The sequence below is a fragment of the Elaeis guineensis genome, chromosome 9, assembly GCF_000442705.2.
Source record: "Elaeis guineensis isolate ETL-2024a chromosome 9, EG11, whole genome shotgun sequence".
NCBI classification, from domain to species: domain Eukaryota; kingdom Viridiplantae; phylum Streptophyta; class Magnoliopsida; order Arecales; family Arecaceae; genus Elaeis; species Elaeis guineensis.
In genome coordinates this window covers 97,801,262-97,819,884 of record NC_026001.2, presented here as the reverse complement: position 1 = coordinate 97,819,884, position 18,623 = coordinate 97,801,262, and the positions used below count along the sequence as shown (strand labels likewise).

Sequence of the window (18,623 nt, the reverse complement as noted above, 5' to 3'; positions counted from 1 at the left end):
CAATAATTATTAATACTTTATTTTTTGATTTGTTGGTTTATTAGGGTAATCATATGTATGCTATAATCAAAAAAAATATTGTACAAAAGTTTCGTATGCTTAATGAAGAAGGACATATATATCTGATTACTAATCTAATAGTTATACATACTGATGAAATGTATCGTCCAATAAAGAATGATAAGAAGATCTTTTTTTTACTGACTACGAAATTGAAGAAAATATTGGAAGATGATATATGTCCACCTCTACATAAATTTTATTTCATAAATTATGATGAAATAGTGAATTGAGTCAATAATCATATCTATCTTAGTGAAAAGAACAAAAACTACACATATATCTTATTTAATTTTTTGATTATTTTATTCAACTAATAAATACTTTTTATGTTTGTATTTTGTAGATGTTATTAAAAAATTAGTTATTGTTAGACCTTTAGAGAATAATCATGCTTAGAACTTTAATGTTAAAAGAAGAAATTTGGAGCCACTGATGCTTGAGTATATATTTTACTTAATATATAGTATATAATTTATACAAAAATATATTATTTATCTTTCTAATTCAATCTCATGTTAGTGTAGTGGATTGAGGATAAAGATAACTCTTTGGGGTAATGCTACTGATTACATAAATGAAGCTAAAATTTTACAAAATTTCACTCATCCAGTTTTAATTATAACATCAATAATGGTTAAAACATTTTGAGAAATTCAAAAAATATTTTTAATTTTCTTCTTGATATTAGAATTTTTATTCTTAATGAGATATTTATATTATAGGTGAGAATTATCTTTCCTCTATAAGTACAATAAAAATTTATATCAACTTGGATATACATGAAGTGAAAAGTTTTAATCATAGATATCATTTACTTATTCATTATCTTACTATTAAATTACTTTACATATGAAAAATTACTTACTAAATTTGCTAACTTTTTCAATAAAGATTTATCATGTATAAATGATGTTCAAGAGATTATATCCCAAAGTCCATCACAAATTTCTTCTCTTGATCCATTGTCTATTAAAAGAATAATAATTCAAGAGATAAAATCTATCGAGTGTGATTGTTAGGAATAGATGATTGAAACTGTGTAATACTAAAATTTTATTCATATATTATGTAAATTTTTTAAATTTGATATTTATATTTGAAGATATATAATTATAATTAAATATTATATCATTTTATTTATAAAAGATTATATTTAATTCTGAAGCTTTAATTAATAATATCGAAATAAGATATGGATGGTGCTATACAGCTTGTTAAGTTTATTAGAAAAAAATAAGATGCACTGGTATTGGATTCTGATGTGATCAATGCTGTATAGAGCTTAAATATCTAATACCAAGATTTGTTTTATATTTGATTCTTATAAATTATAGATAAAAGATAAATATATACTTTAGATCATTAAAAAAATAAAAATTTATATATTAGATATTTTAATATCACATCTCTTACTCATATCTATTATAATTTTTTATTTATTAGCTATAATAAATTTTAATTTGGTTCTATTTTTTTTATTTTTTAGATATTAATTATAATTTCATGTAGAGGATTATATCAGATTTGTATTGTTTGTTCTTTTTGATAAAGTTGCTCAATGATTAATAGGCAAATCAGCTAAAGAATTATATATGGATAAGGTATATGCAATATATATTTCATATTTTATTCATCCAATAAATTATTTGATGATATTGAGTCATGTATTTTTCTTCTTGTAGAAAGATGATGATTCTATTATTTCTTTAGAAATAAAAAAAAAATTATAAAAAAAATACAACTTCCAAATTAAAGTTGATGAATACAATCACAAAGGAGGACTAAGTTATACTGTTCCTAAAAAAGTTTTGAATGATGCATGCAAAGAATCAGAAAACAAGAAAAATTGAGAAAAATCTATTGTGAGTAATATATTTTTATTCTTTTACATATGGATGATTATATTTATATATTTTATTCTAATAATTGATAACTAAATCTCTTTTTATAGATTGAAGCAGATGAGGATGAAATTCTTGTTATTGATATGACTATAAAGAAAAGAGATGTGCGTTGGATGCAAATAGATGATCGTATCTTGTTTAATGATGAGGATTTCGAAACAATTGATGCTGAAAATGTTGATTCAAAGAATGATTTCTCTATCAACAAAAGATAGAAAAGATTATGTTACTTTTTACTATCATGTTATTTAAATAATCTGAGTTTATATTTTTATTTAAAATATCTAATATCATCTATGATATTTTTATATTATGTTAGATTTTTAATTTATAAAAATATTATTTGAAAAAATAATTATATGTCATGCATTGCACTGGTTCTAAGCTAGTGTATGTATATGGACAAAATGCACAATGCAAACCCAAAAGCTTGAGAGGTTGGCCACATCACTCGGAAGATTAAGTTTAAGCATGCAGGTGACTCTATCAAGGCTCTCTGATATTATATTTTCGAGTAACTAATTGATGTCAAAAACTTAAATTGAAATAAAAGGGGTCAACAATATATAGATCAAGCTTAACAGAGCATAACACCAAACTATTTCCAGTGTACCGGGAATCACATAAACGTTACTTTTCCATTGTATTTTTGTGGGACCCTAAAACCATCTCTCTCTCTCTCTCTCTCTCTCTCTCTCTCTCTCAAAAAAAAGATCATAGTCATGCAAAGTACCTGTAATTTTAAGTATTATAACAAGGAGTAGGGTAAAATACTGCATTTCTAGTTCTTAAGTTATGCAATTTTTGAACCAATGGAAGAGCCGATTTGTAAACTCATTGAATAGGTTAAAAAACCAAGAAATAAAGCTTCAACTTGATGATTTTAAGTGAAGGAAAAAATGATGAACAACTATATTGCAAATTAAAAGTCTAAAATTAAAAAAAAGCAAAAGAGATTAAGTAAACGAGCAATAAAAGCTTAAATACTAAAAATCAATCACTTGAAGAGTAGAGTACATACCCTTCAATTTCAAGGCTAACTGACCGTGTCGAGACACGTGGTTAAGCTCGATAACACTTAATTATGAATAATAAGAAACCTATAAATTAACTCTAATACGCAAACATCATCACTAGAGCCAGATATAATCGGAGTCAGAGCCATGTCAGTGGCCTACCTTTCTTACCTTGGCACTTGTGATTTGCATTCGTGGGCTTTGCTTCATCACGATTTCTTGTGGATCCAATGATCTCATCACCCCATTAGCATGATCGGGTGACCACATTCGGCATTAGAGACAACCTGACTTCCCAATCCTAGCCAATTGTTTTCCAGCCCTGTCTACACCTTTTCTTTCTACATCAAACCCATCTCTTCCACAGAATGCACTTGTGCCTTCATCTCAATATGATTACAAACGAGAAGTACATGACAACACCAAAATCAATGTCTCCAAGATACATTGCAATCCTACTCAGTGGGTAAAAAGGGAAAAAAAAAAAAGGAAGTTAAGAGATAGGCTATTCTAAAAAGATAGTGGATTGCGCGTGCGATTATTGATTTTACTAGTATTGAGAGAAGAGAAGGTGACTTGGATTAGGTTTTCTTTAGAATCAAGATTATGGAGGAGAGAATGATAGAGAGACTCAGTTGGATATCTTCATTTTGTAGAAGGGAATGGATGGGGAAAGTGAGAGAGGAGAGAGAGGTGGGGGAATGGATAGGGGTGTATAGCATTGTATTTTCCTCCTGTTTTGACCTGATTTAATATTCTTGGAATTGAACTAACTGGCTGACTAATACTCACTATCAAAGTAAATATCTCCATCTTATTCATCTCCAATTGCAATATCTACTAGAGCCATTGGCTCATCTCCTTTCTCCACCACCTTAATTTCTCTTCCTCCTCCTCTTGGAATCAAACCATTATTTTGATTGTAGCCAATGACCTTCACTCGTTGTTTTATGATAGGATGAGCATGGAACAGTACGCAAGAGAAACTCCCCACCTAAAAGAAGCATCAAAATAAGGGGACAGAAGAAGAGTATCCAACCATCCATATGCCTATTGATACATCCAGAATACTTTGTTTATCATGGTGCTGGTGCCCCAACAGTAGCTCTACACGTGTCCCTATCGATAGGTACCAAGAACAGTCAATAAATCACCAGGATGTGGACTTCTACTATCACGCCAAAGGAATTTTGAATCCTTCCATCCGCTAGGTGACAAATTGCCAGCTCTGCTTCTCCACTGTGCAACCTCAACAAACTCAAGACGTCTAAGCCGTTAGTCCCTAACAACCTAGGCACACCTCAGGCCTTAGAGAAGAAACAACGCACGTCCCCAAACGATAAGTACCTACCTTCGTCCATAAACTTCCAGTTCTCTGGACCTTTCAGATGAGTGAACATTTGCTCTGCATGCCATCTCCTTGAGACGAACTCTATATGCACTGGATTCATCTCTTCCACCTATATTGAGCTCACCTCAAAATCCACCGGTACACTCCGAGTATTACCCGGAGTCCATCGGACTTCCTTACTCCATCCCCCCCATCTACACTCCACTCTGCCTCATACTCGATCTTGATCACCATAAATCCAACTCGAAAGCTTAGATATCTTTTGTTTGCTTCTGTGGGGAGACTAATTTAGGTATTGGAGGGTTTGCCGTCAGAAATTCTCCACTGACATAAGGACTTTCTCTATCTTTGATGGTTTTGCAGGATCTAACTCGCGGGATCGCTTGAGGACTAAAATCCGATCCATGCACTTTGAAAGATCCAAACACTCCTTCGGGGATCATTTCATCCATACTATCAGACTCCAGCTCAATGGCCTAAGTCAGATTATCTCCTTGATATCTATAGATTGACTCAACAGCCTATTATAAATTTCTTTCTTGCCTTATTATGAGTTTTCAAGTTCACTACAAGAAAGTTGTTATTAATGAAACATCGCAGTTTGCTCCAAATGTATACATGGAGGGAAAAATTAAGATTGTAGAGTTGTACTTCCATTCTTATAATTAGAAAAGAGGGTCTAACATTGCTAAAAAAACATGCTTCATTAAAATGTGGGTGGGGGGGATTGATATGATTCAAATCCGATCTCTACTGACGTCATCTAATCGATTAATGGCAACTCATCATGTGCCATGTGGTCTCCATTAAAGATGCCATAAAGATGTTTAAAACTCTTCTAATGGACGACAGTTGCAACTCGGCCCATGAGTGCACATCCTGTACAGTTAAGCCTAGTGATATGCATAACATGCGGGTGATTAACAAACAATTAAGCTGCATATCTTCCTTATTAATAAATGCCAACTCTCATCTTACATAAATAGTTTTCGAACCTCAAGTATGCTCATTCTTATGTCTACACTTAGCTATTCTTGCTTTTTCAAATCTCCACTATTCCCTAAAAATCCTTGCCTGACTTAGGCATTGGAGAGTTTCTCATTGACCAAAATTAAAGTAAGCTCCGAACCAATTTCTTCATTTGAGCTTGATCACAACCAACCTCATTGTGCACCAAGTCTTTCGACCACTCGTCTAACCTCTCCAGCTTGGAGGTCATTCGATCTCTCCAACTCAGATTTTGGCAATAATAGATTGACATTAGAAAAGGGATCTTATTCTTATTTATAGATTTAAGAAATTTTGCTATAATGAAATAAAGGATTCACTAGAATACCATTGTTCCCACTCAGTGGAAGGTTTGCAAGCATTAGACATTCCCATCATGGTCCTCAAGAGGTCAGCTCCCTTTGAGCTCTTGATTAGCACCCTAGAGCTATTGACATCGAGCAATTCAATCTACTTATGCAACAGATCCAGGCCCTCACAATAGCCAATCAAAACCTGCAACAAGCAACTACTAACCTATAGTAGGCGAATGAGCCATCAGCTTAAAGGCCTAGTGCAACATAGCTACCATTCTCTTCCTTCATATACTGGGTGGGTGCTGTTGGATGTATATCCTAGAAGTCAGATTGATCGATACTTGTAAATTTTTTTAGGATATAATTTATAAATTTAATTTTTATATTAATAAAATTTGAGTTATTATCCATTCATATCTGAATTTATTGTATTTGTAAATCGTCTATTAAGTTAATGGATATGATAATACATATTCTCAAGAGTTGAAAATTTGAGACATATGTTATTATTAGTTAACTCATTAATTACTCCCAATCATAGGATCATCACGGAGACAGTGGTTGATCCAGAAAGATTGATGCATGATCACTTTCTTCGATTATATGAGTCTTGAATCTACGATATAGAGACATCAGAGTGAAAGTACAAGTGCTTGTTAGGAACAAGGATACTGAGCGTAACTAATTTCAAATAGTCACAAAGATATCTATCTTTTCATCAGTAACTTACTTATAGCTGCAGTAGTGTATCTAGTTCTTTGACCTGAGGTGCATCGATAGTTCACTTTGAGGATGCTATAGTTTGATTACATTATAACTTGATCTCCTAACCATATAGAGCCTTAAGGTGTATGCTGATAGTAGTATGTTCATTGTAGGAATTGGATTGCATCAAGATGGGATCTATCAACCTCAGTAGAAGAGGAGTAGTCTTATGTAGATTATGAGATTGAGTCCTAAAGTCCATGGCCATGACAATGTGAATGATGAAAAGATATTTTCATAAGATTTCACATTGAATTTGAATCGATTGATTCTAACATATAACAGGGATGAAATTTGATGAATTATCCTTAACCTCTGTCCTGTTATGACTCATGATAAAAGAATCGAATCATACGGTAACTACATCGAGAGGTTCATTCCTTCAGTTCTGCTAGCTTGCCACTACATATTGTTAGATATCACTAGTGGCTTGTGAGAGCTCACGAGGATTATTCTGGACCGATGATCCTTGATGGGTGTGAGTTGGAATTGTTCTAGTTCATTGAAAAAAATTTCAATGATATTATGATGGAGATCATAGTATATTTCACCATCAAATAAAATTAAACCTATGGGATCACACAATAAGAAATTTAATTTTGGATTGATCCAATTGGACTTGTGAAGTCACAATTGGATTAGGATTTGATGAAATCCTATTGAATTTAGGTATACCATGCTAGCACATGGTTAAACCCAAATTCTTTTTTGGACTTGATTCCTTATTAAATAAGATTTAGATCAAGTTAATAGCCTTAATCCTTAACTAATCTATTTGGATCAAGAGGGGCATCACATTGGGTGCCTCAATAGGATTGGGTCGAGCCAATTAATTGGTTTATTTCTACTTTCTCTCCCATGACTTGGTGCAGATTTTTTTGAAAATGATCAAGTGGGGCGCATGCCACCTTTGGATAAGATCAAGAGGAGCACACGCCTCATATGCATGGCACATGAAATTATATGGAGAAGTGAGAGGGGCGTGTGATTTTAGCTTGTGGAGGAGGAAGAAAAGGCACATGTCCTATCTCTCTCTTGCTTGGATGAGGATAAGTGACTATCAAGTATTGGCGCCCATTTCACCTTCCTGTTTGGGAGAGATGACATTTCCTTTTAAATAGATTTTTTTTGAAAAAAAAATCTAAATGAAGGGAATGTGTTGTTATGAGATAATAACTAACCATTTTATCTCATTTGGTTTGAATTTCGAATTTAAATCAAGAGTTTATAAAACGAGCTGCTTTTAGGGTTTGCAAAGAGATGAAAATCAAATTTTTATAACCTCTCCCTGAGTCCACGCCTCTTCTCTTTCTCTACTCTATCCAATGCCCAAAGAGTTAAGCATCCACATCTCCTCATGCCTAAGATTATTAGGCTAGTTCCTCTTATGCCAAGAAAGTTTCAAGTGTTGAGATCGAGGAAAGAAGATCAAGTGTTGATCTAAGATCAAGAAAGGTTATCAAGAAAGACGATATAAGATTGATCCCAATAGATATCTGTAGAGGTCAGACATGTACGCGGCTCAATAGTGAATCTCCTTCAGATCTACATTTTTCGGATTACGGAATTCATTTATCCATGCAAGGTGATAAATGGTTTATCACAACAATCTTTTTGCATGCTGTCTTTTTACTTGTATTCTGATTTAGATCTAAGCATCGCATTCTAGATCGGATTAAAAATTTTAAAATCCACTACCTCTAACTCTGATCCATTTGGTGTGTAATTTGATCCCTCAGGTGCAACATAGTCATCATTCTAATCCTCAAAATTTAAGATGAGATGATTCTCCAAACCCTCATTTTAAGGAGAGTTCTACACCAGACTACTCTCCTTACTGATTAGAGCTAGCTTCTAGAAGGGAGGCCAACCTCGATCAAAATTAGAAAGATCACATTTTGTTTGTGTTTATTTTTTTAAAAAAATTAAAACATACTATATTGTTGTTTTTTTTGTATAGGTGGGTAACCACATGACTCTAGTGGGAGTATAACCCATAAAATTAGAAAACAAACTGCAGAGCCTGTAGGTATGTCTCATCCCATCGCTAAGTCCAGTCTCCGATATGCTCAACAACTTAAGAAGTGATTCAATCTATCGTACTATTCATCTTTCAGAAGATATGCCAAGCAGATACCACAACAAACTCACGAAGGGATGTTCAGATGTCATGAAGAAGCAGATGGGCCTTTGGCTATCTTGTGTCATCTTGGATCCAGCTGATAACGATCGTCAAATCGCTCTCTGTAGAAATCCTCTTTGCCCGCAGCTCCTGTCTGGCATAAATAATACCTATCTAGACAGCTCAAAGTTCAGTTCCTGAGACAAGTGGCTCAAAAAGATAGGAGCCCCCTGTCGCCAGTAACCTAATATTTGGATCCCAGATGATAAGGCCAGCATCACGCCTAGCATTCCTGACACTACCATCAAAATGGATCTTGACAAACCCTGAGGGAGGGGTCTTCCAGGAAATGCAAATTACCCTCCAGTTCACTACAAAAGCAGTATGGGAGTCTCAGGACTCGAGTGCATCAAAGGATGGGCCGGCAGTAGTGAAACGACAATATTCCATAGCCAAACACATAGCTCTCTCCAACATCTAATGTGCAGTCATCACCTCAGCTTCGAAAATCAAATTGTTTCTAGATAGCTAGATTTAATAAGAGACATACGCCATCCTCTCCCTTAGGTACAGGTTGACTCTCCAGTCGTGCTCCGATGAATCGTATCCAAGAAGGGGTCTTGCCAAGAGCTACCACCCATCTCCCAAGACTGGCACCCTATCCTCCTCCAAATCAGCCTTACTCTTGGATAACGTAGGAGCATGGAGATTGGGCAAGAGACCGAAAGGTCCATACTTCTGTCCTCGAGTAGTGTGTGCGTCGAAAGTTGGTTCTAAGCAATATTTCAAAAAAAAAGCCTCAATCGAGGATGAGCAGTCACTCTCTAGATCCATGCAATCTCGATCCTCCTATACGGTGCTATCTTGCACATCTCAAAGAGATCCCTTGTGGGGATCTTAGAGCAGCAAGAACAGCCCCATACCCTCAAATCTTGGATTCGATGGACAGACATCAGGATGGCAAGAATCCGATCGACAAATGAATCACCAAAGAGACAGATAACGTCGTGTGCTTTCCAGCCCCGACCATCGGCAGTGAATAAGTCATGGGCCCACAAATGATTATCCACCTCCATACTAACATAAGTCAATGACCGAAAGAGAGGCAAACTGGAAGTCCAGACATTTTGACTCATATAAACCAAAATTTTGTCCCCAATCAACCATCTGACCTAGACTAACACTGTAAGGGCACAGGCACAAATCTTCTTATAGATGAAGAAGCAGCTGCGAACAGCCCGAATCTGATATGACTATGTTGTTTAGGTGAAATTTGTAAGTGACTAATGGTCTAAATTGATGGAAAAGATCCTCGCAGTCTGGATGATGTAAACGCAAGTGGAAACCATTTGGGCTTTACCGTCCTACAGAGTTTTAGGTGTGAATTGAACAATAGGAGAACGAGCTGCAATTCAACATTGAGAAACAACTGTGATCCTACAGACGTATTTGCATGCCACTCAATCATTGACCTAACTAGGCATAAACTATATACCCTGTATATATACAACAAGTAGACCTATTCACGAGCCAGGTGATCTGCCAAAACACAGCCTTTTGAGCGACCTTGGATTAAGGTTTTACATCTGATAGGCCAGGCATGAAAAATAAGCTTGTTTATTTAAATGGATTGGGCTCTCGATTGGTGGTTAAAATCCAGTTGTCCAATTTTTTTTTTCAATCCTAGGTTTTTATGGTTAAATCCCATACTTATTTGTAAACTAAAGAAGAGAAGATCTTCAATCTTAGTTACCTTATTTTAGTTATTGAGTATTGAAATTGCCATTAAAATATCTGGTTAATATTTTTAATTATTTTTAAATATTATTTAGTAGTTTTAAAAGTTGAAAAAGAATATTCAAGATGCCTGAGACCTAGCCCCAAGTCCAAGAAAAAGCTAAGTTTGGGCCAAAAAAGTAGGGACAAATATAGGCCTATTATTTCTTATTTACAAATATCCAACCAGATCAGGCTAGACCTGAGTTAAGCCTAAGTCAGTTGTGTTAATCTTTGGACTTTGGACAAAGCTCAATCTAAGCCTGACCCAAACCTGGTGCGTCTAACCATGTGTCATTCATCAGCCTGCTAGCTTAATGGACAGGAGTGGTCCATTTGCAGCCCAAATTCAGGCTAACTACATCCCCGATTAATACCTCCCCTCTCATGTACATCGGTCTACCCTATTACATGGTTGAAATATGAAGACATGCACCGACAAAATGGAGGCAGGGTACATCTGGGCCCTTGGCTCACACGGCGTGTCACATCCTGTAGCTAATTTCTCTCCCAATCCAATGGTGATAAAATATTTCTACGATTAGGGATGATAATACTTAACTATTTAATCTGTTTAAGTTGTTCCAATCCACTGTAAATCTGACCGGATCAGTATCTTATCGGTTGCCAAATGTACCCACAAACAGCCAGCCGGCGCGGGGAAGCAAGCCGCTCGGAGACTTCTCAACGGGAACCCCTCCATGAACCATGTCGTGAACGACGGCGGTTAGGGTGTAAGCATCTGCCGTATTAAGAAACGTGCCAGCTACCGGTCTTCTCCATCTCCTGGAGCCCCTCTTCTCCGCAAGGCGACCAGCTCACCAATTCGAACCACTTGCCACGTGCCGCTCTTCTCCACCGTCACATCTGAGAACCTGCCGCGTAACATTGAAGCACACTCAGATATATATAAAGGGAACCAGAGTCAAGTAGCTCCGCAAAGAGAACAAACAAGATAAAAGAGACTCATGGCTTCAACCTTCTCTTCCACTCTCCTTGCCTCCCTCCTCCTCCTCCTTCTCTCGCAGCTCCAGGTGGGACGATCCGTCGCGCTCCCCCAGTCTGACGTCGACCTGATCGAGTTCCCACTGAACCTGGAGTACCTGGAGGCTGAGTTCTTCCTCTTTGGCTCCCTGGGCCATGGGTTGGACCAGGTGGCACCCAACCTCACCATGGGTGGCCCTCCTCCAGTCGGTGCCAAGAAAGCCAATCTCGATCCACTGATCCGCGACATCGTCACTCAGTTTGCCTACCAGGAAGTTGGCCACCTCAGGTGATCGGTCTGCCTGTCGACACTCTCTTGATCATACATTAGCTGGTCTGACTTGACGACCAGTTCGCGATGTGTATATATGATGCTGGACCATGATGTCAATTTGATCCTTTGTGCACGTTGTGCAGGGCAATCGAGGCAACTGTGAAAGGATTTCCGAGGCCATTGCTTGATTTGAGCTCGAGCAACTTCGCCAAGATCATGAATGCCGCGCTCCAGCGCAACCTGGAGCCACCTTTCGATGCCTATGCCAATGGGATCAACTTCCTTCTGGCCTCCTATCTCATCCCATACGTCGGACTCACCGGATATGTCGGGGAAAACTCCATGCTCAGCAGTGCTTTGTCCAAGAGGGTATTTAATTTCTAGACCTTCTTTCCTGACCTTCCCTTACTATTTAATAGAGTTTTTATTGCCTAGATACTCCCCTTCATATATAGTATACAAAAAAAAAAAAGGCACCAGATGAGACCTACAGTCATCGGATGAACAAAGAAATTTTTTTGAATTATTATTAATTTTTCTCTTGGCCAAATTATTCTTGAAAGTCTTCTTTATAAATAATTAAATCTATCCAGAGGCCCCCAGAAGTATTCAATAATATTCAAGACTTATACACCAATCTTACAATTTAGTCACAAGTTTTATACAATGTTCAAAAATATTTACAGTTTACAAAACCAAGTATATCAAATATTATTGCTGGTATCCCCTGTTATTCTGATCATTCCCCAATTTATTGTTAAATAAGTAACTTACATATATTTTTAAAAATATATTTCTTTAATTTTATTATTTTACCTTTGATTTTGTTATTTGCACTCTTTCCGAATATTTGATAAATTTATTAGATTTTTTTCCTGTCCCAGATCCTTAATTTTATTAGATTTTTGATAAATTTATTAGATTTTTCTTTTTCTTTTTTTTTCCTTTGGCCGAATTATTTTTAAATAAGAGAGTTATGAATATGACAGACCATAATTCAAAACCTAGGATTTTCCCCTCAGTCGATTTGGCCGAGCTTTTGCTATTTTCTTCTCCATTCATACATCTATGCTGGCATGTATATAGATGTTCCATGTTTAGAAAGTTTTACTTTTTGGAGAAGAAGATGTTTAATTAGAAAGTTTCCTATGCAAACAAACCAGGGAAATATACAAGCACGCGCGTGTGTACGTGTGGATGAGCACAAATCTAGCACAGAAACTCTTACAGTAAAGATATATGACAAATTTTCTACCAACCATGCAAATCGAATCCATATACAAAGAATGAGGAGGTTGGACTGAATAAAGGAAATTTCCTCTTTTCTGATAATGTTGAATACAGGAAATTTCAGCTGACATTTTGTATGAATCAAACTCTGCCGCAAACCCAAGCTTAATATTTTTCATGCATAAGGCTTGTGTTCTGGAGGATCTACTGCCCATCAGGATCATCTTCTTATGTTGAATTGATGATAGAGATGCACGAGATTATTGACCCACTCAAACCAAAATCAAATGAAAGGATTAGCCATCCCCCTTCACCCATTTTCTGCATTTCGTTCTCTATTTGGCGGCCTTGTTGCTGATCGTTGAAGTAAATTAATCAGAAGAAGAGTAATTGCAACCCTGTCTAAGAAACAAGTAAAAATTAAGTGCTGGTTTCTCGACTGATATGCATGCAGCTCGTAGCTGGCCTGTTGGCCGTGGAGTCAGCACAAGATGCAGTCATCCGTTCATTGCTCTACGAACGAGCTTGGACGAAGGTGGAGCCGTACGACATCACCATCGCCGAATTCACGGATCGCATCTCGGATCTGCGTAACAAATTGGGCGGCGCCGGGGTGAAAGATAAAGGCATAGTCGTCCCTCCGGCGATGGGCGCAGAAGGGAAGATCTCAGGCAACGTGATTGCCGGCAACCACTACTCGCTGGCCTACGAGAGGACCCCCAAGGAGATACTGAGGATCGTCTACGGGAATGGTGATGAACACACTCCGGGAGGTTTCTTCCCCAAGGGAGCCCAAGGACGTATCGCCAAGTCTTATCTAGAAGGCTAGAGCTCAGCATGGATCTAGTACTTGCCAGCGTACGTGCTGGTTTTGTTGAGTCAGCTTGCAGATGTTTCTTCCTTGGAGACAATAAACGAAAGTTCTCATGGAGCTTTCTTTGAGTCAGCTTGCATGTACGTGTTGCTTGATGAGTGTGCCTCCCTAGTTGATATGTTCTTATTTTAATCAACCTCGGTTTGGTCATGTTGGTGGTCAGTACCCACACACATCATTTGCACATTCAATATATATACCAAGCGTTGAGGGTCACGCCATGTCTTCCTTTGGGCATTGGTCTGATGCGACGTACATATATAGCTATGCAGGTCTAGTGTGGACGCCTTCAGATCAGAGAGAGGCGACGTCCGGAGCGGGCATTGATCTCGCATAAAACTTTTTATGGGGCATCCCGAAGGTGGCATTAATTTTACTACCGAAGTTGGCTGCCGGTGGTGCACGTCGGTCACGTTGCCGATGGCGATGATGATGAGGAATGGGTTGTGCAGGCCAGCGTGCATCCAATTTCCAAGTTGCCCGATTTGGAGAAGCCAGAGGCCGGCCCCAAGCTTTGTTGACCACTCTGATCCACCAATCAATGGCCTGGTTAATTAGATTTGAATTTGGTGTTGGCAGACTTGAATTCAACGTGATGGGATCCATTTGGACCTGTTAAACTAGGCTTAGTTTAACGTATATGCAAGTACAAACTACATAATTAAGACTGGAACTATAAAAGCAACGCAAACCAAATCAAGCTAAAAAGCCAGGTGGCGTTAAATTATGATTCCAAAGTTCATACAAGTTAAATCTAGATTGTGTCATGATTAATCTAACTCCTATGACTTTGGGCAACTAAGCAGAGTCATATGAGGACATGGCTGCAACGTGCTTTGTTATATGTTCAAGTAGTACGACGTGTGGCTTTAAAGGGTCGCAAAATATTTTCACGATTACCACTTCATGTTTAAACGTTCGCCTGTGTACACAAACATTTCTAATTGTTTACATACAAACTGCTAATCGTGCATCCTCCTTAATTTTAAAAAATTAAACTACGAAATTTTACATTGTTGCGGCCAATCGCCTCGTCGCCCGATCGCCGGGAAGCGTGCACCTGCAAAAGGAAGTCCGCACTGACCGGAAGCGGCTCCGGCGGGGACCCTCCGACGGTCAAGTCAGAGAGGTGACTGGGCAACAGTGAAATGCAGACAGAGAGCTCTGAGAAAGAGAGGAGGAGAGAGAAAGGAGCGAGCCTGCGTATGTGGGAGAGACGGGCGGATCGATCCCTTGCACTGTTGCCTTCCCCGGTTTATATAGTGGAGCACGGTATGGCGCCGTCATTAATGGCGCGGACAAGTGAGGAACTGTCAACTCACTGTAGACTGTCAGAGCCGCCGTGAAAACGTCATGTCGCCGTGTAGCCGTCTAATCGCCAGGGTTGACCCGGCCCCGGGCGGGACAATGCCCCTAGGTAACTGTGCCGCATGTCCGTGTCAGAGCTGACAACGTCTGGCGGCTGTACGGCGATTGGAGGAGCCGACCGACCCAACGTCGGTAGCCAGCGAAGTGGTGTCGGGCCCCTCCATTGGTCGGCGAGCGTCATGTAAGTCGGCCATCGAACCTCGGGGTTCGGTCGGTCGGGATGGGTACGCCCGACATACCCCCAGTCGGCGATGGGCCGTTGGATGGACGGTTATTAGTCGCTGATGGTTCCCGTCAGTCGGTCGACCGACGATCGATCGGCCTTTCGGCCAGTCAGAGTCATCCAACGGGGGCGGTCGGGCCGTACGGCGGTCGGACGGTCGGGCCGTCCAGTTGGTCGGGCCCTCCGGTCGGTCGGGCCCTCCGACAGTCGGTCGGGCCCTCCAGCAGTCGGTCGGGCCCTCCGGCAGTCGGTCGGGCCCTCTGGTCGGTCGGGCCCTCCAGCAGTCGGTCGGTCAGCTGGTATCCCCCAACAGTTGCCCCCCTCCACTCCCAAGTCGGGTGGTGGACAGGACGATGCTTCCATTCGGGCAGCAATCCCGGACGACTGGGAGTGGATTTGTCGCACGTGTAGATCCGACCGCACTATCGGATGGTCCGATGTCAGACGCCTCATGAATGCTCAGCGATCCGGACGTCCAGTCAATGTCAGAGGTCACGTCGGCGTCGGGCGTCAGACGCCACGTCTTGTCGTCGTCAGTCGTCACGTCGGTGTCAGAAGATCGGGCTCCGGACGATACGGCGTCAGTCGATCGGATATTCGGCGCCGATTGCGGAAGAGTGGGCCGCTGTCAGGCGTCCCATCGGGAACGCGAACCGGTGCGGGTGCGTGAATGCGGGACCGCGCCCCGCGCGCCGCGTGTCAAGGTGGTTGGCTGGCGCCCGCTCCGGCATTTAATGCGGGCGGTGCGGCCGTCCCGGGGCGGGGCGCGCCGAATCTTCCGCCAACCGGGGGGCGCCACGCGTCGCGCATCTGCAGGACTTTGGTCGGCGCGGAAGGATCTCGGCCGTCGGTCGGCCCTATATATATAGGACCTCCCGGACCCTGACCCACATTTGCCACATTTCGCTGGGGAAACTCTGTCCAGACGATTTTTCAGTCGTCGCGGGCAGAGCTCTTCTTCGCCTGCGGAGGGTCTTGAAGAACGGGAGGCACCTTTCAGCTGATCGGAAAATGAATCGGCTAAGAGCGACGATTCTTCCGTTCAGCTGTTGGACCTCCTTCTTGGTGTTCGGATGACGCATGTCGAGGATCGCCTTTATCTTCTCAGGATTGGCCTCGATCCCTCTCTGAGAAACGAGAAATCCGAGGAACTTCCCTGAGGTCACCCCGAAAGCGCATTTGGTCGGGTTGAGCTTCATTCGGTGTCGTCGAAGGGTGCGGAAGGTCTCCTCGAGATCCTGAACATGATCCGGGATCTGCGTGCTCTTTACCAGCATGTCGTCCACGTACACCTCCATGTTACGCCCGATCTGATCTTTGAAGACCTTATTGACGAGTCGCTGGTAAGTTGCGCCGGCGTTCTTCAATCCGAAGGGCATCACCCGATAACAGTAGAGGCCCTTGGGAGTGACGAACGCGGTGTGCTCCTCATCTTCAGGCACCATCCGGATCTGGTTGTACCCGATAAATGCGTCCATGAAGCTGAGCAGTCGAAATCCGGACGTCGCATCCACCAACTGGTCGATCTTCGGGAGTGGGAAGCTATCCTTCGGGCAGGCTCGGTTGAGGTCGGTATAGTCGATGCAGATCCTCCATTTCCCGTTGGCTTTCTTGACCATGACGACATTGGCGAGCCAATCGGGATATGTGGATTCTCGGATGAAGCCTGCTTCGAGCAGCTTGTCCACTTCTTCATCGATGGCCTTCTGCCTTTCTGGGGCGAAGGACCTTTTCTTCTGCCTCACCGGCTTCATTGTCGGGTCGATGTTGAGTCGGTGAGTAATTATTTCTGGAGGGATGCCCGACATATCTGCTGCCGACCAAGCGAATATGTCGGCGTTGGCCGTCAGCAGTTCCACCAGTCGGTGGCGTTCGGTGTCGGGCAATTGAGACCCGACCCAAACTTTTCTGTCGGGATTTTTTCCTATCGGGATCGCCTCGAGCTGCTCGGCCGACGAACCCCGTTCTTCCTCCTCCCGTTGATCCATTTTGTCGATTGTCAGGGGATCCTTTGTCTCGTCGTTTTGAGCGGAGATTTGGAAGCATCGTCGGGTGAGCTGTTGATCTCCGCGCATCTCCCCGACTCTGTTTTTGATCGGGAATCGAACAAGGAGATGGTACGTCGAGACGATCGCCCTGAGGGCGTTCAATCCGGGTCGCCCGAGTATGGCGTTGTAGGCCGAAGGAACTTGGACGACCGCGAAAATGAGGGAGACCGTGCTTTGCCGTGGTTCGGTACCGACCGTCACGGGCAGGGTGATTTCTCCTTCTGTCGTGACGGTGTCTCCGGCAAAGCCGATCAAGGGCGTGGAGACCCTCCTAAGTCGGTCAGTTGACAGTCGCATTCGGGAGAAGGTCGAGTAAAACAAAACATTTGTCGAACTTCCATTATCAACGAAAATTTGTTTTACATCATAATTGGCTATCGTCGCCGACACAACAACAGCGTCGTCGTGGGGAGTCTGGATGCCCCGAACGTCATCTTCTGAGAAGGTGATTACGTCGTCCGGGCGTGGCTTTTTCGTCGGCTCCCCCTCTGTAGGCGTCCCCGGTCCCAGCCGCTTGGAGATCATGTTGATGACTCCAGCCATCGGCTGGTTAGTCGGCACCTCTTCAGTCGGCTGGGGGCGTCGATCGGCAGTCGGTCGGGTCGGCGGACCCTTTCGAAATTTACCGAGATACCCCCGGCGGATGAGATTTTCGATCTCATCCTTCAACTGGATGCATCGCTCGGTGTCGTGGCCGTGGCTCCGATGGAACCGGCAGTACTTTCGATGGTCGAGGCCCTTTGCCTTCAGAGGCGGAGGCCATCGCAGGTATTCTTCCCCCTCGATCTCCATCAGGATCTGCGCACGGGGAGCGGAGAGAGGAGTGTAGGAGTCATACCTGGGACGCACCGGCCTCGGAGTCTGTCGGTGGGGTGATTTTTGGATCTGTCGGGGTGGAGAAAGCCGACTATTGGCCGGGGGCCTGCTTGGTTCAGCGGGCTCCCGACCTTTTCTCCGCTTCTCCTTCGGACCCCTGGGCTCCGCCAAGCGTCGGTCGGACGCTCCTTTGTCCGCGCGCATATACTTGTATGCGCGCTCCAGTAGCTCGGCGTATGTTCGGGGGAGGGTCTTGTCCAGAGAATAAGTAAATCGGGACGACCTCAGGCCCCGCTTCATGGCTGAAACCGTCATGTCTTCGTTGAGGTCCCGGACCTCGAGCGTGGCCGCGTTGAATTGCGCCACGAAGTGTCGGAGCATCTCGTTTTCCCCCTGCTTGAGGGAGAAAAGGCTGTCCGACGTTCGCGGCGGCTTTCGGCTAGTGCTGAAATGGGCCGCGAACGAGTGCTCGAGCTGCGCGAAGGAATGGATACTGCCCGATCGA

The 18,623-nt window shown here is 41.9% G+C and overlaps 1 protein-coding gene across 1 annotated transcript; it reads left to right on the top strand.

Moving 5' to 3' along the window:
- The first annotated feature begins 11,234 nt into the window (after positions 1 to 11,234).
- On the top strand, positions 11,235 to 13,879 carry LOC105050998 (ferritin-like catalase Nec2). Its single transcript, XM_010931243.3, has 3 exons — positions 11,235 to 11,574; positions 11,703 to 11,928; positions 13,244 to 13,879. The coding sequence occupies exons 1-3, from the start codon at positions 11,270 to 11,272 to the stop codon at positions 13,616 to 13,618; spliced, it is 906 nt and encodes a 301-aa protein (XP_010929545.1). The 5' UTR covers positions 11,235 to 11,269; the 3' UTR covers positions 13,619 to 13,879.
- The last annotated feature ends 4,744 nt before the right edge of the window (positions 13,880 to 18,623 follow it).